The sequence below is a fragment of the Cynocephalus volans genome, chromosome 6 (assembly GCF_027409185.1).
Source record: "Cynocephalus volans isolate mCynVol1 chromosome 6, mCynVol1.pri, whole genome shotgun sequence".
In the NCBI taxonomy this organism is placed as follows: Eukaryota; Metazoa; Chordata; class Mammalia; order Dermoptera; family Cynocephalidae; genus Cynocephalus; species Cynocephalus volans.
The window spans coordinates 706,326-734,095 of record NC_084465.1 but is presented as its reverse complement, the minus strand read 5'-3'; the positions used below and the strand labels follow the sequence as shown (position 1 = coordinate 734,095).

The following is a 27,770-nucleotide window of genomic DNA, read 5'->3' as shown; positions in this document are numbered from 1 at the left end:
CATCGAGATTCTGAGAAATCCCTCTAATTGGTGCCCGTGTAAGCTTAATTTTTAACCAAAAAAATTAACCAAAAACAACAAAGATGAAACACTATTTTTGAAACAACCTGCTCACACCCAACATGATGGAAGTGCGGCTCACCTCCCGCACTTTGGAATGCACTGGAGACCTCCTGGGAAGGTGGATCCCGTGGAACATGAAGTCCTGGACGCACCCATTCTCGATGGTCTGAAAAAGAAAGGGACACATGGCGCTCACTGTGTGAGCCCAGATGGTACGACAGGCAGTGCAGCATTTGCTCAGAGTCTGATCTGCTCACCTGTACCTCATGAGGAAAAACCTGGGTCCTTTCACCAGAGCTTTCATATTTTAAATCCATACCCCCTGAATTCCTTTAGTTTCCATATACCAAGGAGAACGCTGAGCTCCTCCTATCTCACTGGATGAAACAGGAAATCCGTGCCACGTGGTGGGGCACCATGTGCTGAGGTGAGTTCTGCCTAGCACTTGAAGCTGGTTCAAATCAGACCAAGGTCAGAGATGGGGTGGTAGGTGCGACCCTGGTCTGGGGCCCCTCTCCCGAGTCAGCGCCAAGCTGGGCGACCTTTGGAAGACTGCATCTGTCCAGGAGCCTCCCCAGAAATGAAACAAACTGCCTCTACAGTGGAGGCTGTGATTCCAAACTGACTGAACCAAGATCTTTTGGGCTGCCACGGAGAAGGGCTAGGCCAGGGACATGTGGGAGGCTCCCCACCAGCCTAGCACACAAAGGCCCTCAGCATGGAGACTGAGGAATGGCCAAGCTTCCAAGACCAGCCAAACACCCCAGTGGACCATGCGGTCTGTCACTCCATACTCTGAGCCCCCCACACCCAGGATTTCCACGGGTTTAGGGGAAGATATGAGTAAGAACACCTTGCTATTAATATTAACCTCTTCTCTATTATCTTTAAAAATATTTCCTTCACCTGACGTCACTGATAAATCTTAGCATCACTTAACATGGGGCAACCACAAATTGCCAGACTTGTGACAAAATACAAGACAAACAGCACTACCTGGGAAGTTATCTGTGCCATAAAAGTGGAATCTAAACCTTGAGAGCTGACTACCAGAATATGGACATTCTACAGGACAATGGATCTGGTTTCTTCAACATTTCAATGGCACAGGTTTAAAAAAAAGAAGGGAAGGAGGGAGGAACACTCTAGAATCAGCCATTTACATGGTGTAAGAAGCAAATGCCATGTCGGTTAATTTGTTGGGTCCTGATTCAAAAAAACCGTAAGAAGGGACTGGCCCATTAGCTCAAATGGTTAGAGAGTGGTGCTGCTAAAACCAAGGTCTAGTGTTCAATCCCTGCACCAGCCAACCACACACACACACAAAAAGCCATAAAAAGACATTTTGAGACCAGTAGAAAAAATTTAAATATGGCGTGGTTATTTTTTAAAATACCAAGGATTTATTGTTAATATTTTGGATATTATAATGGCATTACGTAGACATTTTTACAAGATGCATACTGAAGCATGCAGAAATAAAATGTCATCTCTGGAATTTGCTTTAAAAACTTAAAGGGAGGGAGGGAGGGAGGAAGTAGAGGGAGAGAGACTGAGACGTTCACTTTGTTGATACTAATTTTGTAAAGATCTAGTCAAATAATTAAGTACAAACTCCTATTTTTTAAACCACTATTGGAGAAAAGGGAGAAAAAGCACACTAAAGACAAATATTCCTTCCTAAGAACAGGTTTTATGCAGTAGTAAAACACACACACACACACACACACACACACACACACACACACACACGCATTAACAATGTCCTCGTTTTGCCCTTTTCCCCACAAAAACTACACACTGTCAAACTATTCTAAAAGTTGTCCACAGGGGAATATAACAGATAGTTTGCGTCTTCTACAAGTCAGAGTCAGTGGTAAGTTCCGGCAACAACAAACCAAGCATAATTTGGGCAGAAGAGATAAACTCCACATGTCAGGGAGGCTCCATCCCTGTGCACAGCCTGCTCTCCAGAGAGGAAAGAAGAGCTGCGATGGAAGACAGGATTGCGAGAGACCCCCTTCTGACTCGGAGTAAATGTTTTACTCTCAGAGGGAAAGAAAACATGTTTGAGATATTTTATATTCTTCTTTTTGCATACTAAGTCTTTGAAATCTGGTTTGTTTCTTACACTTACATCTCTGTTCGGACCGGCCACATTCCAAGTGTCAATACCACACATGGCTGGGCAGTTAGGACTAACGCTACCAAAACAATAAGGCGTGACTCACAGAGGCTGCACGTTAAGCGTGTAGATGAATATAAAGGAGAACGAAGACTGTCCGGCATTTCTACCTCACAGATTTTTCACCACTGGCTTTATTTTGGCAGAGTGCGCACACACAGGTTTTAAGGCATAGCCCTTCCTTGACTACTTATTTAGTAACTAGAATACAGTAATAATAAGTGTTAACATTTAATAAGATGAAAATACCTCTAACATTATCCCTGAAGCCTTCTTCCAAGCTCTGAAATAAATTTCTGCAATGTGTACCATCAAAGATCTATTTAAAAAAAAAAAAAATCAAAATATTTTTAGTGCAAGTTTAAATAGTTATACTTCTAACACATATCATTTCAGTTACTCTCCTACCCTAGGGAGGAGGAAATTTAGACTAATCCTTCGCAGGCATCTGCAGAGACACATTATCTACCTGCAGCAGGAAGTGGAGGAAGGGAGACTGAAGTGACAAGGAAAGCCCACCTCATCATAAGAGAGTAGCGAGGGTGAGGTTTTAGAATGCAGACTAAGTACTCAGCACTGGAGCAAATTTAGCAGTTAGCCCTCTACCTGGCTAACAGTGAGCATTCGTCATGACAGCTCTGACAACTGTTACATGAAGAGGTTGCAGAGGCAGGAACAGAACATTTCGTTCTGGCACCTCTAGAGTCTCATGCTGCAGGGTTCTCTCCACTGAACCACACCATGCACTATATGCTACATTCAAAATGCTAACAGACGTGCCAGTGACAGCGGCTCTACCACAAGTGAGGCTAGGATTTAACTGGCAAATAATTTGACTAAAGAACTATCACAAATTAAAATCTTAATTTCAATGGTCATTACTGAAAAAGAATGGTTTCCTATAGGAGAAAAACTATCCAGTGATATAACAGTATATAATAAATAATTTCTAAAGCTTCCAATATATTGATATAACTTTTAAAAGTATGTCAAATAGAATCCTTCAAAATCAGATTAAGACAGCACAAAATTTTAATTACCTTTAATACTTACTTTTGTAATCCCTGTAACTGGTTTTTAATGGTCCCATGGATCATTTTAATAAAGTCTATATTCCAACTGAAGAGAGAACTAAGAAATCTTCTTCCCTTTAAATTATTTTTTAAAAAAAGACATAATGTTAAAATTGCAACCAAATAAAAAGTTCCCCATAACAAACAACCAAACAATTCTCCAGATGTTTGATAATGTTAAAGTTAGCTATTTCTAAAAAGGAAGTATACATAATTACAACTTAGAACACAGGTACTGAAGTTTAGCTGGGGAAAGTGCCTGAGGCAGAGCTCCTGTCTGTAGAGGCCACAGCAGCCTCCTCCCCTCGAGGGTTGAGCAGCCGCTCCTGGGAACACACCTCTGTCCCCATGGACCACAGGGTTACAGAGACGGACACACAGACTTTTACCCTGGGCCCATAAATGTTCCCCTCTGGTTCTGTCATAGATGGCTACATAACCTAAAATCAAAGAATGCTTGAAATCTAGCATTTGGGGGTGGGAATGGAATTGAGTATCAATTCAGTTCACCTTTTATAAATGAGAAAACTGAGGACTCATACAGTTAAGAGAACAAGTTTTTGCCAAGCCAGAATTTTCAAATCCATATAGTCTTAAGGTAATAACTGGCATAAACATATCATGTCATGTTAATTTATATGCATGGGCTAGATTATGCATACAGACATAAAAAGAATGAATATTTACACTCTATAGACGGATAAAATACATCTACCAACAAGAGTCCCACTGAATGGCACCATTCTCTCTTCACTGCTTATGAGGGCGCCACCTCGGGAATCCTGCAGAAACGCAATGTGCTCATTCACATTTGAGGGACATGCTTGCAACAGGACAGTTAAAAACACAAAAGCATTTGCTGGAAATAACATGCCAGTAAAGTACAAGATGTTTGTGGTTTACCAGAACGGCTGGAAATTGACCTGATCAGATTAACCATTAATTAGGAAACTAACTTTAAATATATTAAATTCAAAGGAGCACATCAATTTAAAAAAAAGGGAGAGGGTTTAACACATATCCTTATATCTATATTATATACTCGCACACATATGTTAAACAAGTGCAGTTCATCAGCTGCTTCTGAATAATCAATATAAACAAAGTGCATTTGTCTGAATTCATTATTAACTTCTTTACTCTCCCCAAATTTCATAACAACCTGGAGATGTTTGGGCCCAGGCATGTATCCAGCAACGATTCCAACCATGATGGCGTTGCTAAGACCAACCACAGAGCAGGCCGAGCAGCCCTTCTCCCCAAATGACCCACCCCACAGCAGCTGTGCTAGCGGTTTACATGTACTCCTCACAGGAACCTTGTGAAAGAGCAACTGTTCGTTCCTATTTTACAGAAGAAAACACTGATGCTTAAAGTTGTCTGAATTAAGGGCACCAGCTCTTAAGGGAGCGAACAGGGATTTGGACCTCTCTGATCCCGGGCACCGAAGGCCTCAGTTGGTCCTAATCACATGTGGCCCTTTAGGCTCGCAGGCTGCAGAATCCTGTGTCTACCACTGACTGGCTGTGAGACCACGAGCAAACGCTCATTCCAGTCAGTGCCTCAGAACTGAGACACCTCTTCCTCCTTTCCCCTCAAGGATATGCATGCCAGACCATGCACAACCAAAGGCTGCCTTATAGTCTCCTTTACACCCCCAGCACAGGCACGCAGGTGATGCTCAATGAATGACTACGGAAGATCCTAACACAGTAGAACTACATGAGCCACTCTGTAATTTTTAATTCTCAAGTAATCACATTAATAAAAGTAAAGGAAGTTTAACTGAACTTCAATAACATATTTCATGTAAGCAACGTACCCAAAATATTATCATTTATTATATTAAGGATATAATAAATATAAAAGTTATTAACAAGGTATTATATATTCTTTTTTTTTTTCACACTAAGTTTTCAAATCCATGTGCATTTTACACTTAAAGCACATCTCAATTCAGATTGGCCCTATTTCCAGTGCTCAGCAGCCACATGTGGAAGTGGGCCCTGGAACGGCCAGTGCAGCAACAGGCCAGAAGCTGCTGTCAGGATTTATGAGGTGGGTGGACAAAAGAAATGGAGAATATTGTGTGATGACAGTTTTGAGTACATGCCAATTAAAGTGGAATTAGGGCAGAGGGCCAGATCTCATCCATAGGGAAGTGCTTTCTCAACCTTATTTTCAATCATTCTTAATTTAAAATGCAATTATAGTTCCCCCAGGACTCACACAGCCACCTATTACCATCAGATGCAATGACGAAATAAGCAAGGACTTGCAAAGTGCTTGCTTCAATACTGCCATGCAGTAAAATGACATGCAGTCAAGACCACAGCTCTTGACAGCTGAGCTGACCCTTCCATTAGAGCACTGTGCAGCACAGACAGCAACCACACGTAGTCAGGTAAAACACCCACTAAAAAGCAGCTCACAGACACACCAAAAGAAAAAACCTTTTTACCTCTTCTTTCTTGATATAATTAACATTTATGAAACATTCAAGTAGCATGTCTTTAATTTCTCTGCTTTCTTCCAAGTCATAATCAAAGCAATATAAAGCTTGATGAATACGCCAAAGCCGACATATGTCTGTGCCCTATGAATGACATTAAAAAAAGTTATATTTAGTTTTTTTATGAACACTAAGGCCATATGTCAAATTAAGTATATTTTATATCAAAAATAATGATAATTCTAGATGATCCGTCCAAGAGTAGGAAAGTGACAAGTAAAAACAGATTTTTAAATTTGCAATTGACTCTTGTAGCTCTGGAGAACATTCTTATTTAAACACAGGCAAAAGCAACCAGAAATGCAGCTTTGCAGCAGAACTCCCTGCAACAATGCAGAAGTCCTGCAACTGTGCTGGCCGGGCAGTAGCTGCTGGGCCTCACTGGCCATTGAGCTACTGAAATGTGACCAGTGCAACTGAGGAACCGAAGTTTTCTCTTTTTTTAAACTTTAAATTAAATTTAAATAGTCTCATGTAGCTTTTGAACAGCACAGGTTTTGAATATTAAGTAAGACATTACAAATAAAGTCTTAATCTAAAAGCTAAACAATATTGGAAGGGAAAATGGATTTTAAAAAAACAAATCAATGATGGCATAAAGAGAAATTCTGACACAAAAAAAGGGTTTCTCAATCTCTCCCTTGGCCAGCAGGGAAAATCAGATAGCTAGCTAAGGGTGCAGCCAAAAAAAGGTCTTTTCTGTCATAAAACGGACTGCTCCTTGGAGAGGGTCCACTCAGATAGAACCTCAAGCACTGATGGTAGGAACGTGAACAGGCACAAGCTTTCTAGAAGGCCATCAGCAGTACGTCCCAGGAGGCTTCACGTTCACACCCACTGAACTACTAGGGAATCTGTCATAAGGAAGCAGAGACAAGGGTGGGGAGGTGTCAAAAAGAAAAAAATATCCTTGATATTCCTAAAATAAAAATGATCACCTTGGGAACTGGGATAACAGGTGACTTTTATTTTCATTTACTCAACTTTCTAAGATGAACATAAATATGTTATTGCTTTGATCGGGGAAAAAACTGTTCTTCTACATTTCTGAACTGTATACCAAACACTACAGTAAGAGAAATAACCCAAGCTAAATCCAACCCTCAAACATGTTCTCACTTGGCACAGCCACAACGTCCTTAGGACTGTGCTGCAGTGTGAAACAATCCCAATACTGATTTAAGATGATGGAGTTTGGATGTGTTGTCCCCTCCAAAATTCACATGGAAATTTGATCCCCAGTGTGGCAGGCCTGGAAGCTGTTTGGGTCATGGGGGCAAATCCCTCATGAATGGATTAATGCTACTCCCTGGGACAGAGGGAGTAATGAGTGAGTTCTCGCTCTATTAGTTCCTGCAAGAGCTGGTTGTTTATAGGACCCTGGCACCTCCTCTCTCTCTCTCTTGCTTCCTCTCGCCATGTGATCTGCTTGTACCCACCGGCTGCCTGCCACTTTCCGCCATGAGTAGAAGCAGACTGAAGCCCGTACCAGATGCAGCTGTCCTAGAATCATGAGCCAAATAAACCTCTGTTCTTTATGAATTACCCAGTCTCAGGTAATTCTGTTATAGCAACACAAATGGACTAATACACAAGATTACACCTGCATCGTGGTATGAAGCACTCTGCACCCACTCCTGCCAGGTCCTGGCAAAGAGTAAGCCTGCCTCTCAGAGGACCACACAGACACAGAAGGCTCATGCCTTCTTTGCTGCTGAAAAGATCCCTGATTCTGTTAAGACTGGCAATGTGTCGCTTTACAAATGCCATTTTCCAGCAGACAGAAGTGGCATGGACACGGCAATTTAAGAATTTGAGAAGGTTTGGCCTTTCTTCCTCCCAGTTTTCTCCTCCTGCCTGGAACTCGGACAAAAAGGTGGAGATGGAACAGCCTCCTGGTGACCGTGAGGTCACAAGAAGGAAGACAGAAACCACACTCTAAGGAAGAAGGAGGATAAAGCCTGGCATTTGATGGCACTGTGGAGACATCACACCCACCCTTTACCTCTGAACATCTTAGTTTTAAAAATATCCTCTAGGGGCCAGCCCGTGGCTCACTCGGGAGAGTGTGGTGCTGATAACACCAAAGCCACAGGTTCGGATCCCTATATAGGGATGGCCGGTTAGCTCACTGGCTGAGTGTGGTGCTGACAACACCAAGTCAAGGGTTAAGATCCCCTTACCAGTTATCTTTAAAAAAAAAAAAAAAAAATCCTCTAACCAGTGAAGCTACCCCCTCAGAGCCAAACCCAGTTCTTTTTTAGGTAAAGTATGTACTGAAGAAAGTGAACATACTGTTTTAGTCTCAAGACTCTTCCTTAATAACATGATAAAAGCAGTCTTTCCCATATCTTCTTTGGCAGGCAGGCCTTTCTCCCACCATGTAACACACAAATCCTGAATGGAACTCTGTAGTTTTCGTTCAGATTCAGGTAATGCATATAAAATACCTAAAATAGACAACAGTAATTTTCCAGTTAGTAAAGCAAATTCTTATGAGTTCAGATCCAATAGTTTAGAGTATTATGACTTTTTATATTATAAAGCTTTGCTTAACTTGCTAAAGATTTATATACATTTATAGAATGCAAATGATGGTAATTAAAAATTTATTTGACTACTGTCATAAAAACAGAACGAACACAACAGAGAACTTTAGAACTAAAAGCCTCAGAGAGATCATATTGCCCAAACCCCTAATTTTAGAGGCAGATACTGAAGCTGTCAAAATGTAAGCATGGCGAATCCCATAGCAACTCTGTCAGCACCAGAGCCAAGGCAGGTTGGCCAACCATCATCCCTCAACATGCTGACCTCGAATTGTGGCTTGGAGGTGGAAAATAATAAATGCAACTATTGTAATGAATACAAACATTGCAGTGCTTTTATTAACAGAAAAGCTCAATAATTAATAATACTAATGTGCTCATAATTATAATCTACAGATATGTGAAGCCATTATACTAACGTAAAATTCCTGAATTAGCTGGGAAGTTGGTAGCAACTATAGTGTCAGCACTAATCATTTTACCAAACAATTATTTGGGGACTGTGCAAATAAACTGGTAGTAAAATTCACAAAGCATTTGGAAGCTATTTTTATTCTGATTAGGGTGACTTTTTAATAAGACGCTGTATTTCAATTCAATAATTCAGAATAAAACAACATAACTAAACAGATACCTAAATCCAAGTGATGCTGAGAATGAAAAAGTTGATGACAGAAGCTGTCACATAAAACTAACACTTACACAGTGAGGGATGAGGATATTTGGAGATTTTCATTAAAAATCATTACATAAAACTACTTTTACATCTTTTATAACTACAGAATAATTTTACATACTTTATAATCAGATCTTCTCATTAATTCAGACTAGTGTGCCTCCTAAATTAATAACTACAGTTTTATAGTTAGCTAAAACTTGAAAAGTACCATGATTTAAATGTTAGAATAATAAAACACCCCTAGGAGTTAACAATTACTCCTCAGACCATGTTGAGAACATATTTAAAGAAAAAATTCAGTGCCACATGCTCTTGGATAAATTGACACTATCTGGCAGTAATCACAAGCTAAGAAATTTATAATCAGGACATTCGGTCCTATGAGTCAGGTAAGACCTTCCTGGAAAACCTGTAAACACCACCAGTTAGTTGCTCAGAACTGAACATCTTCACCACGTGACAAGTTAAAATGAGGCTTAAATTAAACCAGCTCTTCAGGATGGTCCTTAGAGTGAGCTCCTTTTCCAGATGCAGCAGAAGAGCTTGATCGCAAAGTTATGCTTTTATATCACTTCTGCTTCTAAATTCAACAATGCTCATAAAAACAGCGGCTTTATTTTACAAACTATCATTTCAACGGCCCACTTCTAAACACACCACTTCGAGTCGACTTACCGTTTAGGATAACAGCACACTCTAGTAAGGCTTCATAGTTTTCACTTTCATTTATCATAGGGACAGAAGCAAGAACCACAGAGGCCACTGCATGAATGACTTTCATGTTTTTTCTCTATAAGTGAAAAATCAAAGCACAAATGAAATAAACTCACCAACTTAAAGTTCAATTTTTAAAAGAAATTTACAAGTTACTAAATTTCTAAAAATCCAGCCACACTTCTAGTTTATTCTATAAAGTGAATTAAAGTTGAATACGAATCAATTATCCTAAAAAAACAGCAATATTGAGTACTAGATTAATAACGGTGGAATTAAGTGGGTAAAACTATGAAAAACAGATTTCTAAAGTTCTTGACTTCTAATTATGAAACTTTTCTTAACTTAAAATTCAATTTTACACAATAAACAATTATTTTTTAACAAAGAAAAGGGGAAAAGGGCCGAGCCCGTGGCGCACTTGGTAGAGTGCTGCGCTGGCAGCGCGGCGACGCTCCCGCCGCGGGTTCGGATCCTATATAGGACTGACCGGTGCACTCACTGGCTGAGTGCCGGTCACGAAAAAACGACAAAAAATAAATAAATAAATAAATAAATCACACAAGTTAAAAAAAAAAAAAAAAAAAAAAAACAACTAAAAAAAAAAAAAAAAAAAAAAAAAAGAAAAGGGGAAAAAATTTTATTTTTGAAAGACTAATACTACCATTTTTGAAGCATGCTCTGTTTCCATATTATCTTCACCCTGGACTTCTACTGTCTGCCACGCATCCACTGGGCTTTCTAACAACAAATCTGTTAATAAATTCTTTAGCCTTTGCCATAATTCTTCTTTCTGTTTCCTTGATAATTCATCTAGTAATTCATTTAGGCTGAAAGGGTCAGAGGCATCTTTCTGTAAAACAAATAGCAAGTGTCACATTTCAAGTACAAAAAATTAGTTCTATCCTTTACATAATAGCACCAAAAGCTTGGTTGTAGTTTTCGAAATCCATTCCTAAAAGGGAATAGGTACAATGATTAGATAGAAAGTATCAAATTCTTTCTCCACCCTATTCTTCCCTGGTATCCTAATCTTTGGAGTTTAATATTTCATCCACTTAGCAAAACCCTCCCTAAAACCAACCCAAATATCCTCCTCTGCAGGCCTAGAATTAGTTACAAAACATGCTAGAGTTAAATAACAATAACAGCAATAATAACACAGCCACTTTCAGTTCTGGTGTCTGGCCCCACAAGGACCCTCCACACCACCCTCTAGTCATCCCCAGACATCACCTCTCCCGTCAGCCAATGAGACAACTTCAGATCCTCCCAGCAATCCTCTAAACCCACTTCCTCTCACTCACCTACTCTCTAATAGAATACAGAGGCCACTATCAAAAGGGCACAGAACCCAGTTAAAGGGGCTCCCTCTAGCCAAATCTGGGACAATCTGAGCACAAAACTAGTGACAATAATGGATTATAACTCACTGGATAACACAGGAATCAATGACACCATACCAATAATAAATAATAATTCATTAATTAATAGCACTATTAATTAATAGCTATAGAACACCAACAAATAAATATAGAAAGGATATAGGGTAGAAAATCAGAATTTTACAGCCATTATAGTAATAATGGACTCAGGCAAGAATCATCAATGCATGTTACAGGGGAACACAGCAGGCTCCCAGAGGAGAGACCTGGTGGACACCCAGCCCACCTGGATGACCAGTACTGGGATGCACTAACACCACGTGCCTCCTGACAGCGCTGTACTGAGAAGGACTTAAAGTGTATGCGGTTCCTGCCAAACATAACACTGAATGCAATCAGATCAACAAACACATGCAAAATGAAGCCTATGTCTCAAAATAGCTGCCTACACTCTTCAAAACTGCCAGTGTCATGAAAAATACAGTAAGGTGGAGAAGCTCTTCTCGATTAAAGAAAGTTAACAAGACATGACTGCTAAATGCAATGTATGATACCGGTTGGATCCTGGACCAGGAAAAAACACTGCTGAAAGAACATTATTGGGACAACTGTAGAAATGTAAATTTGGAATGCAGACAACAAACAGTATTATCTGCAATGTTAAATTTCCTGATTTTGAGGATTTTAATGTGGCTATATAAGAGAACATCTTTTGTTTTAGAAAAATACACACTGAAATATTTGAGGATAAAGAGACACAATGCCTGCAGCTGACTCTCAAATCATTCCCCAAATATGTAAAGACAAAGAATGACAAAGAAAACGTGTCAAGTGGTAGAAACTTGCAAATCTGAGCGTACGGTGTTCAGGACGCCTCTGTATTCTTCTTGAAACTTTTCTTTAACTTTACAGTTATTTCAATAGGAAAGGAAAGAAAGAGAAGGGAGGGAGAGTGGGAGGATATGGAAGCCACTGAACAAGAATCCTCTCAACACCTGCCGCAAGTAGGGGACCTTCCTTCCTCCCGCTCCACTGGGGAAGCTGCCAGCCTCCCTTGGGGCACATGCATGCTCCAAACCCCACCCAGTAGCCGCTTCTCAATCCTCACTAAGTGACCCATCAACACCTGTACACTTGTGACACCCCCTTTCCTAGCTCACCTCCTACCTCATGGGCACTCCTGCAGGACCTGGCCGGGCCACATCTCCCTCCTCCTGACCCGACCTCCTCCTCACAGCTCCACTGACTGCTCTTGCCAAGGTCCACAAGACCCAGTAGCCCCATCTACATGTCTGTCATTTTGTCTTCCTCCACTAGAACATGAACTCCACTTGGGCAGAAACGTGCTTTGTGTGCGCCGTATCCGTATCTCCACCTCCCAGAGCCTGGCATGCAGACTGCACTCAAGGACTGAATCCTCCCCAGTGCTGTCCCTCCCTGACACTCACTCTCCAAGGAGGACAAGGGCACAGGTCAGCTCTGCTCTATAACGCTGGTTTGGAGTCACAAATTTGTTCCAGTGCTGTCAGCACATCAGAGAACAATGTGACCAGAGGAGAAATTCTCTTTTGCTTATGTGAGGTTTTACAGGCAAGAAACACTGGGGGAATGCAGTGAATTGCTCCCCGCTGAGCAGAGTCACCAGGATCACAGCACAGACACAGGGCCACATATTGAGCCCCCACTTGCTACGACCCCCAGCCTCACCCCCGCAAGCTGCATTCCACACTCTCTCTAATGTTCCCTGATCCCTTCAGTCTAAGTTTGTCTTCTTCTCTGTTCTCTCTCTCCCTTGTCCTGTTCCTCTCGCACACAGCATAGGCAGGGAACCATGGGCGCGTGGGCTCCCACTTCTACCTATAAACTTTGAATCTTTTTCAGGGTTAACTACCATAGTATTTATGTATTTCTTAGTAATTTAACATGTATAAAACTGTGCTTTTTTTTAGGTTCCTTTTTTTTTTTAAGTGTCACTTGTGAAATTTTTTGTCATGCCCATAACAACATTTTCCCCCAATATCTCTGGCATTTATCACGACTTTGCAGAATGTGTTGACCATTAGCAATGTATATGTTGGATTATAGCAGGACTAATTGTATTTGGGAAGGTCAACCTAATAGGCTTCAAACTGACTTAAACGGCCGACCCCGTGGCGCACTCGGGAGAGTGAGGCGCTGGGAGTGCAGCGGCACTCCCGCCGCAGGTTCGGATGGCCAGGTGCGCTCACTGGCTGAGCGCGGTGCGGGGGACACACTTACCAGTCACACACACACACACACACACACACACAAAAAGGACAAACTGACTTAAAATAAGTCTTTTTGTTAGTTCTTATCATGTTAAACTATGTGAAACTGCCATTACACAAAATGGCATTTCATGTCATTCAACCTTATGAAACCAAGCAGCGCATAATCTTACATATCTCCATTTTTATGTTTAACTAAGAGTTACGTGGTAACTAGGTACTAAACTGCATTATTATGTGTTAATTAAGCTTGCGATTGATAAACTAGAATCAGTGCCTCATTAGTACAAGGACTAACTCAGTATTCCACTGCGATGTCGGCTGGCTGCCAAGCAACACCACAAGGGCGCCACAGCACAATGGGGGCAGCTGGCATGAACACACCTCAGAAAGACTGCCATCGGGAGCCGCCAGCATGATCCTGAGTTGTTACTTTTGCCTTCTGACTTTAAATTATTATTAACTTTGCTTTATCATCAATTTAGTTTGCTGTGATATTAGTTAACATTATGGTATGTAGTTTGCAACAAGTTTTTTAGACTTCAAAATATGTATGTATTGCACTTGTAATACAAATTACATACACTCCTGCTAAAGCAGACATTTAATATCTAAATAATTTGCTCTATAAACACTTCTATGTGCTGCCTGTTTGTACTGATTATTTTTTAAGTTTATGAGATACCATTTTATAATACAAAATTATGTTATAAGCTCATTTCTCTTGTAAATAAAAACAATTTCATAAACTTTACTAGCAACAGATTCATTTTAGGTTCCTCTGCAATCCTTGTCACTCCTTCTGTTTTCACCACATCATCAGTACAAGTGAGGTGAGCAGGCTATGGCTTTCCCACCCAAAGTCGTAAGTATTTTGGAGTCAGAGCCTTGAATGTTGGGGTTGCTCGGGGTCCTGTCCTAGGCCTCTCTCTCGTTACACCACACAGATGACCCACGTGTTCCCATGACCTAAGTGCCAGCCTCTCCCCTGGTCTTCAGCCATGCCTATCCATCTGCCTGCTGGACACCTCCCCTGTGTGCCCCACTTGGTGGTCATCCACACCACAGACCCCCTCTGTCTACATCCATCAGCTGCTGGACGGCACTACCAAGTCAGAAGCTTAGCATCCTCCCCAGCCCTGTCCCACCACATCCAGCCAGTCAAACAGGGCTATTACCCCAGTGGCTTCCCATGCCCCTTCCCCGACTCAGTCATCACTGTGAAGGGCAACGCCTCTCAACCACTCTCTGGCTACTTGTGTTGGGTCCTTCAACATACTCTTCACATGTAGCCAGAGGAAGATTTCTAACAGACAAACCTTGTTTTTCTCGCTTTACCTCTTTTGCCCCGCTTGTGTTCTCTCCTTTTATTGTTCTCTCCTTCTCTCTCATTCTCTTCCTCCCTTGCATTCAGGCCACTCCTGGGATAAAGCCCCCACTGCTCTCAGGACAAATGGTAGAGACCTGATGACGTCTAGCTCCAGTCCCAACCCCTGCCTTCCTCACCTGACATGTATACACGTTAGCCTGCTGAGCCTCAAGTGCAAACGCAACATGCCTTCTCTAGTCTTCAGAGTAGGCCCCTCGGTTAGACGGTCATTCCCCCAGTAAGCCCCTTTGACTGGTGAACTTCTGTTTATCTTTTACATCTGAGCTGAGCCCATCAGCAGGTCTATTTGAGTATAAAGATCTTTGTTTTATGTTTGTAAATAAACATTTTCCCTAAGGATTCATTGTGATAAGTACATTTCATTTGGAAACATAATGATCTTAGAACACTATTTTATATTAAAAGCAAGATCACAATAAAACTAAAACATAAAACTTACATCAAGTTCAACAAACTGCAAAAAATCTTCAACCAGTTCCTTAGACACAGCTTGTACAAATGTCTCACGTTTTTCCATGACAGATGAAACTGTTCAAATGGCATTTATTTCGTAATCCTAGTGGAAAACACAATCATACTGGAACTTACATTTGCAAATAAATCTTTTCCTACAAAAACCTTTCCTTGGTATTAACAAACAAGAACTGCAAGAAAATTCCTGTACCACCTATGGCAGACAGTTCCTAACAATATTTTAACGTGAAATAAATTATAATATCTGAAAAATAATTTACTTATGTTCTTTACTGAGGATATTATCAACATAACATCAATAATATGTTATTACCAATTGTTAATGAAGTTACCAGCTAAGGAAAGAGAGATGCAAATGGCTCCAGGAAGCTTACCTTCTCTCCCTTTTCAGTACCTCAGCAAGATGCTGGCTCAGGCAGAGCTGAGTTAGTTCAATACAGGAACAGACTGATCCCAGCTGCTAAATTCTAAAGTGCCATTCCTCCAACAAGAAAACACCACTTAGCGTCTTCTTGTTGTTCAAAGTGAGATGGAGAACAGTGGCCTTGGGGCCACCTGGGAGCTTGTTAGACTGTGCACTGGGCAAGCCCAACCACAGCACCCGCCTCCCCAGCCCTGCACAGTAATGAGAACTCAGAGGACTACGCACCTCCTGCCTGCTGCATCTCCCCAGGAAACCCTATTTTACATCCACACCAGCTGGTGCTAGTGGTGCCTGATTCCAAAGACATCCACCCACCTAAAGATGAAGTTATAGCAAATGATGGACCACATTTACAGTAGAACCCCCTCACTTTAAAATAAATAAAAACCACCTGCACAGACATAAATACAGCAATATGAAGATTACTGGTACCGATGGCAGTACTTACTGAGACAGGGAGTCATCTTAAATACATAATCCTTCATCTACCAAAAGAAGTAAAAAGGAGCCTCAGGTGAATGGCTCCCCACTAGGGACACTGAGGCATGGATGGCCGCCTCGTTCCTCGTCCGTGGCTGACCTATGAACTATAACTTTCTACTGACCAAAAAAGTGGGGGAGGCAGCCAGCAACAAACATGACGAATGATAACGGCCAGTACCAATTGATGATTTTAGAAAAATAAACCACATTCCAATAAGGCGCGACAAGCACACCTTACATCCTCAACTAGCAAGTCTGCGGACCCTCCCCGTCCTTCGTAATTCTGGTTCCTCTTCTCGTTTGCCCCACTGCCCAGGGCACCCCTTTGGCATGCTGGTGCAACACCTGGTAGCCACCACTGCCAGACGGCCAGACGCATCGGAACACTCCTCATTTTCTCTTATATCAGTGACTGTAATTTTCTAAGGGAGAATTTTTCAACTTACACTCAGTCTATCTCTCAAAGTGGCACCACCTTATGTCTCTTGCACAGGACGTCCCCGTCCGGTCAGAACGCTACTTCCAAGGTGAGGGGTCATCTCACCACCCAGTCATCCGTCCCGGCGTCAGGATGCTCTTCACACAGGTCTGGTCCTGAATGAAGACGATCATTAGAACGGAGAAATGCCTGTCGCCTCCTCACTGCCTGAGTTCCCACAATGCGCCCAATCTCCCTCCTTACAGACAGCACCAGAGGCACGAAACCAGGCCCAGGGCCCAGGGATTGGCGTCTCCGAGGTCACTCCCCGCGTCCGGGGCTCGGGGGCTCCTCTCCGAGGCCCGTCTCCGGTTCCGGAGCTCGGGGGCTCCTCTCCGAGGCCTGTCCCCGGGCTCGGGCTTCTCCTCGAGGCGGGGTCGCCAGCAGCGCCGGGTCCCCTCAGAGAAGACGCCGGCCGGCCGTGCCGAGGGTCGCGGCCCACGCATGAGGGCGGAGAGGCCGGATCCCCCCCCCGCGGCCCGCCCGCCCGACCCCTGCTGGGTCCCGGGCCCCGCTCGGGACCCAGCCCCGTCCTGCGCGCGGCGTTCACCTCGTCTCGGGACCCGCCGTTTCCCGCGCTCGGACCAGATTCAAACGCACCCGCCGACCCAGAGCCGCGCCCCGCCCGCCGCGCGTCACCAACCACCGCTCTCGCGAGAGTTGGGCATGTGCCCCGCCCACACGCCCACAGAAGCCCCGCCCTCTAGGCGTGGCCTCGGGCGCGGTGCCCAGCGGCTCTGCCACGCCCCACCGACCGCGCACGCGCGGCTCCGCAGCCTTCCCGGCCTCGCGCCCCGTGCACGCGCGATGCTCCCCTGCGCGCTCGTGCGTGTCCCGCCGCCTCCCTGCGACAACTCCCGGACGTCCTGGGGGGGGAGGGGCAGGGGGCGGGGTAGAGGGGTGGAGGGGGAGGGCGGTGTGAGACGGTCTCTGTGCCTAGAACCTCACGATGTGGTTATCCAGAAGGCTTACAGAATTAAAACTGGGCCCCACAGCAAACGACATAAAACTAAGACTGAAAGGTACGAAACGTGGCTAAAATGATGTCTTTGATAAAAATAATATCAGCTTTTTAAACATTTAGTTTCTTCTGTATAGCACAGGTGACACAATCACACGGTTCAAATGGCTCCGGGACCTCCAGCTCTCCTCTCCAAAGGAAACCACTGCTACCAGCGTCTTGAAAATCCTTCCAGAAATATTTTCTGCTTGGACAGAAAAATGCAAAATTTGCAATGTAATCATCATAATTTGAACTGGGAAAATAAGCTAAAACAACAGAAGGTCATGGGCTAGGAACTTAACAGAGCCCTAAGTAAAATTAGTGTGTCAAAGCCATTCTGGGCAAAGCCTACAGCGTGCGGCAGCTATGCAGGGCTTCTCCGTCCCCACCGGCCATCCCACAGAAGGGACAGAGAAGACAGCTGGACAGGACACTGCCTGGCAGGTGAGTCCCCGACTCCGAGAAAGGGGGAGAGGCTTGTGGCTGAATAGGAGACAGCTGCAGAAACATTTCTTTCCATTTTGTGGTTTTATACTGTACGGTCCCTGAACGTAAGAGTTCGAACATGGGAAATGTGGGTGTTTGACGCCCACGTACAAGAAGAAAAGGAAAACAGAGTAATTGGGAGCTCAAAGCCCACCCTTGCCCATGCCCCTGGGAACTGGGGTCACCAAGCCCTGCGGCATGTCCTGCTGAGCCCCAGACAGAATGACCACGCTCAGGGAAACACTCGGGGAAGGGGATGAGGGGAAGACTGGGTGTCCTGATCGTCGGAGCACCACGTGGTGTGTGTCCACTCGACGAATAGATGGAGACACAGAGGAGGGGCGAGCTGGATCAGAGCCGGCGTGTGCCCAGAGCAGAGCAGAGCCCTGTGGACTCTGCGGACGGGCCTGTCTAGCACAAGCTTCGTCCTTTCTCCTCCTGGGTTGTAATCCTTCTTTAATATTACCCCTGTCCTTTATGTAATGGAATTTGCATACACAGCCTCAAGAGATGATCTTGGGAAGAGTGAAGGGACGAAGGTGGCAAGGGGAGGTGAGCTATCCTCACCTTCATCGTCCTGCTGGGACCCTTCCCGGGAGATGCTGCAGAGCCAGGGTGGCAGCCTTGAGTCAAGCGCATCCCCTCAGTAGGCAACTCAGAGGAAGAACAAGACGGTCTACTTCTATGTACAGCCGGGCACGGGTGTCCCCAGGTGATCCTCGTTTACAGGTTAGGTAACACTGGTCTCATAAAATATGTATGGAAAAAGAGGAAACTTGAGTGGCACAAGTAAAAAATAAAAAATGCTGATGTCCTGTGTCGTGCCAAACACACAACAACCAAGAATTGGACGATGGGGCGAGGGGCCTCCTTGGCATCCTTCCAAGCCAGAGGTCAGTGCCGGACACGGTCACTGTCCTCTCAAAGTTTCCCAAAGAGTGGAAATAATCCACATGTCTATCAACAGACAAACAGACAAAAAACATGTGGTCTATTCATACAATGGGGTATTTTTCAGCCACAAAAAGAATGAAGCACTGACATGCGCTACGACAAGGATGGACCTCGAAACACTGTAGCAGTGAAAGAGCCAGACACAAAACGTCACACACTGTGTGATGCCATTTATATGAAATGTCCAGACCGTTCTCAGACCCACAGAGACAAAGTAGATTAGGGGTTGAGGGGAGAGGGGAATGTGGAGGGACTACTAACGATTTCGGGTCTAAAGCTAGACGGTTGCACAACCTGTGAATATACTTAAAACCACTCAGTTTTATACATAAAAGGGGATAAATTTTATGACACTGTAAAATAAATAAAATTATATCTCAATAAAACTGCTATAAAAACTTTGCCAGCATGAGTATTGATGCAGATGCCAAGCTTGGGATTAAGACCACAGTTAACCGGGAGTGGGAAAGGGAAGCTTGGCTGGCAGCGCAGCAGGCTGGGCACCTGGGCAGACGGCCGCATGGGGCAGCGGGTGCCACGCTCCTGGGTCAGAGCCTTCATAAGGTAACGATATTGAAACAGACTAACAGTAGCTGTCAACCCTGAACACACATCAGAATCACCCAGTTCTTATAAAAAGGAAAAAACCCAGCCTGGGCCCTAGCCCAGGCCCATCAAGTAGGAATCTCTGGAGGTGGGCTGGATGCAGGGGGTTGGTTTTTAAGTCCTACAGATGATTCCCTTGTGCGCCCAGAAGCATGGGTTTAGAAGGCTGAGACAGGGCCAGCCACTGGGGGAGAGAAGGACCTGTCAGGCAGAGACACAAGTATCTGAACTGGCACGAGTGCCCAGGCCACAGAAGTGCGGCCTTGGGACATGGACTGGCAGGGACGGGACTGGAAATAGGAGCAGTTTCCAAATACAGTTGTCCAAAGCCACCCCTCCCCTCTTTCCCACCAGAGAGTTTGGGTTTATTCAATAGGTCAACACAAAGTCTCCAAAGCATTTAAGAACTCGAGTGACGCATACAGATTTGCATCTCCGAGAAAACCCTGGGGCAACAGAAAGACAGTGCACCAGGAACATGCTTCTTCAGAGCCCGCCTCTTGGGAGAGCTCTGACAGCTGTCCCCACCTTAGAGCAGTATTGCCACCACCACTGACTGCCCAAGGCTGCCCAGGCCAACTGGATAAAATATGAATCTTTAAAAATGCCTGAAGGGATTCTTTAACCTAGGGCTTTAAAAGTAATAGATCTGCAGCATCACCAGCGCCACTTTGGACAAGCCCAAGTACACACTGGTGCCGCCCACCCCCTTGCCTCCCCCCTTCCCTTTACAAGAAGCCTCCTGACTTAAACAGAAACCCCTTTTGCTTCTGCAAGGACGCAGTTCTCCACCCCGACCCACATTAGCATAACGGCCCTCCGCGATGGCATCCCCCAGCTCTTGGCACCAACATACCAACATAAGCTCTACCACCCCACCTGGTGCTGTCCCCTTTCCAGGGCAGCCCTGGGCTGCCTGCCACTCTGAGCACAGCCCAGCAGATCTTCTTCCTTTAATAAAGCTTGAACAGTACCCGGCATCTCGGCTCACTTTCTTTCAAAAACATGGCACATTAAGAATGAGAAGAATCACTGATCATTTCAGAGTAAACTAGATGCTGAGGAACATTCAGCTCCAGCACACACTAACTGCAGATCACGTGCTGCGTGCGCGTCCCTGTTCCTAGTGAATGCACCACCAGCAGAGGCTCTCGCAGCAAGCAGGGTCCATCCATGCTCTTGATCCACTGCCAGCCTCGGCCTCCCCTGAACGTGGACCTGAGCAGGGGGCATGTGCACAGCACCCTGGACACAGGCTCGAGCTCCACCCAGCCAGGAAATCTCAGCCATCTCCACAGTGAGCTTCAGTGTCTTTCCATCTTTAAAATAAGGGTGTAAACCCCCCTACTTCATAGGGCCATTGCAAAGGTTAAATGAAATCGGATTTAACCTGAAGATAATAGAATTTACTGACAGAACATCGAAGAGGGCCCTAACAATGTGCCCGGGCAGTCGTACCTGTTGGAAAAACATGCAAAATAGAGATATTTTGGCTGCGATTGCTTGAGACTGTCTCTTCCTGCTCCGCCTCCCCTCTACGCCCCATCAGGGCAGCAGCGGCTCTGGTCGGGTCACCTGGATGGACTTAGGCGTGTGCAGCTGTCCCGCCCCAGGGCTGTCCTGGTGTTGGCATAAAGGGAGCACACAGGCCTTTCGGGTAGTAGCTAATTAATAAAAGTACTACGCTGCAATGGGCTGAAACAGCCAGAAAGGTATGGAAAAACCTGACACCCTCCCTCATGCCATGCACAAAAGTGACCCCAGGATGGGCCAGAGGCCCACGTCTGAAGCTGACACTGTGGATGCTCACAGATCCCCTCTCCTGCTGCCTTCTTCCTCTGCCGCCTCCTCTAACAACGCACCTGGGACAGTCTGTTGTCCTTGGGAGCCGCACCGGTCGCCCCTGCTGACACCCACCAGGGCTCCTTCCTTGTGTAGGATACGGTGATCCCGCTGGTCCTGCTGAGCCCCAGGCACCCAGGCCCTGGCCGCCGCCTCGGCTGCAGCTGCTGTGGCCTTCCTGTGGGTCCTACGGCTCCCTCCTCGCCCAGCGGCTCTGTCCTATTCCACCCACTGTGAACTCAATCGCCCTCCTGGGGGGACCTCACATGCCCTCCATATCCCAGCCAAAGTGTCCTGTCCTCCAGCACTGAGCCCCCGATCTCAGCACCCCCACCCCCACCTACTCTCGGAGTGCCCCGACTTTGCCAAAGCACTTTTCTCAGTGTCTAATTCTATATTTACTTACAGTCTTGTTTGGTGACTGTGTCTCTTGCCCACAGGACTGTACCCTGCAAAGCGGCACAGCGCCCAGCACACAGCAGGCGCCCATGGCGTGAATGGATGGAAGGATGCGTGTCCACGGGGTCTGACAGCACGCGGTGGCCCTGGTGGAGGCACTCAGCGCAGCTAAAGGAGGAGCAGAGTCACAGCGTGGAGAGTAAGTGGAAGAGGAGGTCCCGGGCCGCGCGGCTCGTCCTGCGTGTTCGCAGATGCACCATTCATATTTCCTTAGATCTACTCATGATTTCTATTGAATATGTGGCCCTGACCCTTGGGCAGAAATCAGAGTTCTTTCATAGTGTTCTTTTTACTTAAGAGACTTGCCTTTCGTAACCGTTTCCAGGAATATAAATTTTAAGAACATCTATCCTATAAAGCTCAGAGATTTGTCTTCTTATCCAATTTAACAAAAGCCATCTCCCCTCTTTTCTAATTTTATTGCATATATTCTGTCTATCCTACACTCCTCTGGCTATTTTCCTGTTAAGTTCCTTCATGAAATAGTGAAGCAACTATCATTATTGACTGTTACTGAATAACTAAATTCAAGGTTGGCCCAAAGACTTTTGTGATATTGAGGCACAGTTTAGTAAAATAATAACTGAAGTTAATGGGCCTTCAACCCATTTAATCTTATAAGGATGATTTATGGTGATTACTGTGTTGGATTGAGATGTGGCTGTACCTCTAGGTTAGAGGGAGAAATTATCCCAGTAAGTACTTCACATTCCTGTAAGCCTGTGACACATGCTGTGTTCTCGGTGTGTTGTCTCCACACCCAGAGTGAGACCTTAAGCAAATCATCTTCATATTTGAGAGACAGAGCCAGAATAACTAGCTGGTTCCTTCCAGCTCTAAATTTGTACAGTATTCTACAGAAATGGATGAAGTTTGGTTCACATCCTGCCTTGAGGGCTTAAAAGCCTAAATGTATTCGCAGAGACTGTAGCAACACCCGTTGGGATTAAGGATCCTTTTGAGTTGACAGAAGGCTTCAGTCACCTGCCACAGAAGAAGCTGCCCAGCTGGCCTTGTGGTAAGTCCCCATCCATGCTCTGCTCCCACACGTGTGGCAGGTGTAAAGACGCTGGTCACAACAGCTAGTGAAGGCAGGCTTCCACCCACTTATTTCCTCTGCTCCAAACAGTATGGGAGACAAGATAGGAATAGAGAAGTAGGCCAAGTATGCATAGCTGGGCCCCTGAGCACAAACGGAGCAGGAACGCAGAGAGCAGGGGTCTGAGGCCACGGTGCAGCCAGGAATGCAGATCCTTGGGGCAAAAGGGCTCCGCGCACCCCACAGGGAGCAGAGATCAGGCTCTGGGCTCACAGCTGCACTAAAGGCCAGGGCAGAACCCGCATTGTTCAGGAAAGAAGCTGAAAAACTGCCATCAACCTGGTGCCCATGGTACAGTTTATAGAGAGCAATGGGCCAGGAAGAAGGAGACCAAGAAAAATACTCCTGACCAGCAGCCGTGTCAGGTCTCTTTCTCATGGGCACAGCAGAAGCTGTGTCAAAATCTCAAATACCACCAAGGAATGGGAGTCTCGAAATGTCCTTTAAGACCTGGCTCTCGGGCCGGCCGCGTGGCTCACTCGGGAGAGTGCGGCGCTGGTGGCACCGAGGCCGCAGGTTCGGATCCTGTATAGGGATGGCCGGTGCGCTCACTGGCTGAGCGTGGTGCTGACAGCACCATGCCGAGGGTTGCGATCCTCTTACCAGCCAGGAAAAAAAAAAAAAAAAAGACCTCGCTCTCAACCAGGGGCTAGGAGGGCAAAGATCGTGTATGTGTGTATAAAAGAGCACAGAGAGAAGAGAGGGAGGAACGGGAGAAAGGAGAGAGGCCTCCCGTTCAAAAGGGACTTCCCAGCCAGTACTCAAAACACAGGAACAAACATCACACCAGGGAAGAGAGACCACGTGTTGGGAAAACAGAATGATGGAATCAGGCTCCCCTCGCCCCAGGACCAGTTGGGGGTGGTTCTGTAAACAAATTGTGTGTGGGGGGGTGGAGTTAGTGCGCATGGGCTGCGCTGGGGCTTGGCTGGGGACTGCCACAGGTGGACGCTGCTCCACACTACACAATTAACAATCAGAATAGGACCTAGGATTCTCTGACCAATAATTTAAATAATTATGTTTAGGATATTCTAAGAGATAAAGAACTTACATCCATTCATAAAAGGCAAGAAATTATCAAGCAAAAACAAGCAAGAATAAAATGAGAACAGGTAGCTAGGAAACATAATTGATTATAGATTTTGAAAGTCAAAAGTATAGCCTTGAAATAAAAAATGAATAGTTGAGATAAGCTCTAAGACTGAAGAAAAATAAAAGAACAGATTAGTGAATTGGAACCCAATACTGAAGACTTCGACCAGAGCCCAGCACATAAAATATAATATAGTACGATATAATATAAATGAAAGAGCATTTAAAATAAGCATTGGAAAATCAATTGAGAAGCTCCAGTGCACTCTACAAGGAGTTCCAGAGGAGTTGCTGAAAAAGAAATATACAATAAAATGCTAGCTAAGAATTCTCCAGAACTGAGAAAAGATGTGGTTCTCAAGATTGATAGAATACTCCAAACAGAGACAGGAATTAAGATAAATTCATACCTAGGTACACTGAGGTGGAATTGTAGAAATTAAGATTATTTTAAAAGCCTAAAACCTTCCAGAGAGAAAAGACATATTCCCGAAGACGTGTTAAGTTTAGACAAACAGAACAAACATCAACAGTAAAGACCGGAAGGAAGAATTGTGATGTAATTGTCTGCTCAGAATTTTATAAACAGCCAACCAATTATTCAAGGAAGAGGGCAAAAAAAGACGTTTTCAATTCTACAAAGACCAACAGAGCTCGTCCCCACGGCCCTCACTACAGAATGATTGAAGAGAAGTTAAGTCAAGGGGAGGTACAGAAAACAAAAAATAAAAATGAACACAGAAACTGCTAACGTGCATCAGTAAATATAATGGATAACCTCTGTAAAAAATACCTCCCCCCACCCTTTTTTTTGCATTGAAAAAGCATGGAACTAAAACTGTTCAAGAAAAAAGATCGGGAGGGCCGGCCCGCGGCTCACTCGGGAGAGTGTGGTGCTGACAACACCAAGGCCATGGGTTCGGATCCCATATAGGGCTGGCCAGTTGGCTCACTGGGAGGGCGCGGTGCTGACCACCCCAAGTCAAGGGTTGAGATCCCCTCACCGGTCATCTTTAAAAAGAAAAAGAAACAGAGAAAAGATCGGGTGGTTACAGTATCTAAGGTCCTTTGTGTTTATTAGAAGGACAGATACTGAATGACTTTAGAGTAACCACTAAAATAATACAACCTCGGGCTTCCAAAGCAGCAGAGGAAAAGAGAATATACGAAATTCTATTAATCCAAGGAAGGTAGGAGAGAAGAGTAAAGAAGCAAAGAAAAAGGGTAAATATAAAATATCAAGTAAGATCATAGATATGAGTATAAATATGCCACTAATCATAACTAATGTAAAAATATTAAACCTCTATTTTAAAAAAAGATTAAATTGGATAAAATTACAAAATCCAGCTATGTGCATCTTATTCGAGACATAATTAAAACAAAACTACACAAAGTTGGAAAATAAAGGTGTGAAAAATTTCACTCAAATACCAAAATGTGTATAGTGTTATTGTGTGTGTTGTGTGGTGTGCAGTGTGCTGTGTAATGCGTACGTATTGTGGGTGGTGTGTTATGTGGTGTGTATTGCACACATGCACATTGTGTGTGTGTTGTGCATGTGTTATGTGTACTGTGTGTGATGGTTCTCATGAGAGACCGGGACCTGAGACCAGCGTGATGATGTCTGATCCGTGAGATGTAGCCGCCATCTCTCCATCACAGGCCGGAGGAGCAGTGAACACCTGCACTGGGATTGCTATTGGGGAACTGGCCCGATCTGGGGTGACTGCATGGAGTTATTGAAACAAGAATGAGCTGGGCTTTGGAAAACGTGCTGTCCGCTATGTGGACTTCGGGGGCAAGCATGCACATTTGGTGCTGGTGGAAGCCTCCCTCCGATGAGAACTAGTGTTCAGGGGTCAGAGACTACTTCTGCCAAAGAAAATTAGGGAAGTGAGTCTTGGAATGAGGGAAGGTCTCTCTGTGGGCCTGGAAGTCCTTCCTTCCTGCAGGTCTGGCTTCCCAGGCAGAAGACACTGGACACATTTGTGGCAGGTGGTGTGGACATGGACATAGGCTTGGTGCTAAGCCAGAGGTTGGCCTGATTTGGGCCTCTGGGGTCTGAAAGTAGCAATCCTGGCATCAGTGGTTAGTTCTCTCTGTATTCTGCTTCCCTCACCCAGTCCTCACTCAACCCTTGTTAAAAGACACTAACTAGTCTCTCACAAATATAATGTTGAATAAAAGCAGCCAGACACAAATGCAAATCCACATGATGATTCCATATATGCAGAGCTCAAAATCTGACAAAACTAATCTACAGGATTAGGCGTCAGGACGGGGATACCCTGGTGGGTGGGGGTGGCAGCTGTAGGGGAATGAGAAGGGGTTTGGGATGCTGAGGTTCCACCGCGTCCTCATGGGGCTGGTGACAAGTGTGCTCAGTTTGTGAAAATTTATCCAGGGAGTAAAATCAGGATTTGTGCACATTTCTGTATTTGTTACTACAGTGGATAATAATAATAAACTGTATTGCCTTCCTGTCCCGTGGAGAATAAAGGAGACTGAGTAGCCTGGAGACCAGGGGGTCCACCCTTAGAGGAGCACGCAGCTCAGGACGGCGGGGGGATTATGCTGGGAAACGCAGAATAGCCGGGGCGTGTGGGGGTGGATGGTTGGGTGGGAGAGGGGGGAGACACGGCTAACTAGGCTGGTGAGGTGCACGCCTTAATCATTTAAGTATAAGAGAAAATACAACACTGTGTTGTCGTCCTAAACTGGTGGGAGAGGAAGAGAGGTCACCACACTTAGTCTGTAGTTGAGTGAAGAGGCTGGACAACACGATGGCTAACAATTCCCAACACTGTGTGCTAGGTGGTCCTGAACAGTTTACAGCTGCTACTCATTTCATCCTAAACATGACCTTTCAGGTAAGCACTATGGCTATTCCTACTCTACAGATGGAGAACAGGAGGCGCAGAGCTCTGTGACTTGCTCCAGGTCATATGCGGGCAGAGGTGGGGTTTGAACAGGGCGCCCTGTCTGCAGCCCACGTCTACACCCTTGGACCACACTGCTTCCCAGAATCAAGAGACACTGCAAAATAGAAACAGTAGGGAATGTCTATAAAGAGATATTTCTTTTTAGAGACCAACCGTAAACATAGGCAAAAACAAAAAAGTGGCATGCATTCCTTTAGTATTCTTTTTAAAATATCTGACCATGCCTTAATTTCCCTCCACTTTTAGACGTTGTTGGAGATGGGATTCTTGGCTGAGTCTTTCTCCGCACTTTGCATGTTATTCCTCTGCTTCTGGCATGCGCTTACGCAGGAGCACGCGGTGAGTCTTTCTCTAGCTGCTATGTCTGTATTCGATTTTCAAGTTTGACTGTGATGTGCCTAAGTGTGGCTCTTTCTGAAGTTTATCCTAGAGTTCCTTGAGCCTCTTTAATTTGTAATGTTTCTTGTGAAATTTGGAAGTTTGGGCCCACTACTTCTTCAAATGTTATTTCCGGTGCTTTCTCCTTTTTCCCCTTGGGGAACTCCCGTTGTGTGTTGGGCCCGTCATTTCCTTCCTCAGAGTGGATCATTTCAATCGTCCTATCTATCAAGTTCACTGATTCT

The 27,770-nt window shown here is 44.8% G+C and overlaps 1 protein-coding gene across 1 annotated transcript in view; it reads right to left on the bottom strand.

Annotated features, from left to right (window-relative positions):
- NCAPG2 (non-SMC condensin II complex subunit G2) overlaps nucleotides 1-17,281 on the bottom strand; it is a 57,707-nt gene extending 40,426 nt beyond the window's left edge. Inside the window, exons 1-10 of the mRNA XM_063100276.1 lie at nucleotides 17,209-17,281; nucleotides 16,627-16,774; nucleotides 15,239-15,355; nucleotides 10,440-10,628; nucleotides 9,737-9,851; nucleotides 8,129-8,283; nucleotides 5,783-5,917; nucleotides 3,302-3,396; nucleotides 2,498-2,567; nucleotides 143-229 (exon numbers count right to left, since the gene is read on the bottom strand). Of these exons, the coding sequence (XP_062956346.1) occupies nucleotides 143-229; nucleotides 2,498-2,567; nucleotides 3,302-3,396; nucleotides 5,783-5,917; nucleotides 8,129-8,283; nucleotides 9,737-9,851; nucleotides 10,440-10,628; nucleotides 15,239-15,316 (924 nt within the window). The 5' untranslated portion in view covers nucleotides 15,317-15,355; nucleotides 16,627-16,774; nucleotides 17,209-17,281. The remainder of the gene's footprint in view (nucleotides 1-142; nucleotides 230-2,497; nucleotides 2,568-3,301; nucleotides 3,397-5,782; nucleotides 5,918-8,128; nucleotides 8,284-9,736; nucleotides 9,852-10,439; nucleotides 10,629-15,238; nucleotides 15,356-16,626; nucleotides 16,775-17,208) is intronic.
- Nucleotides 17,282-27,770: the final 10,489 nt, after the last annotated feature.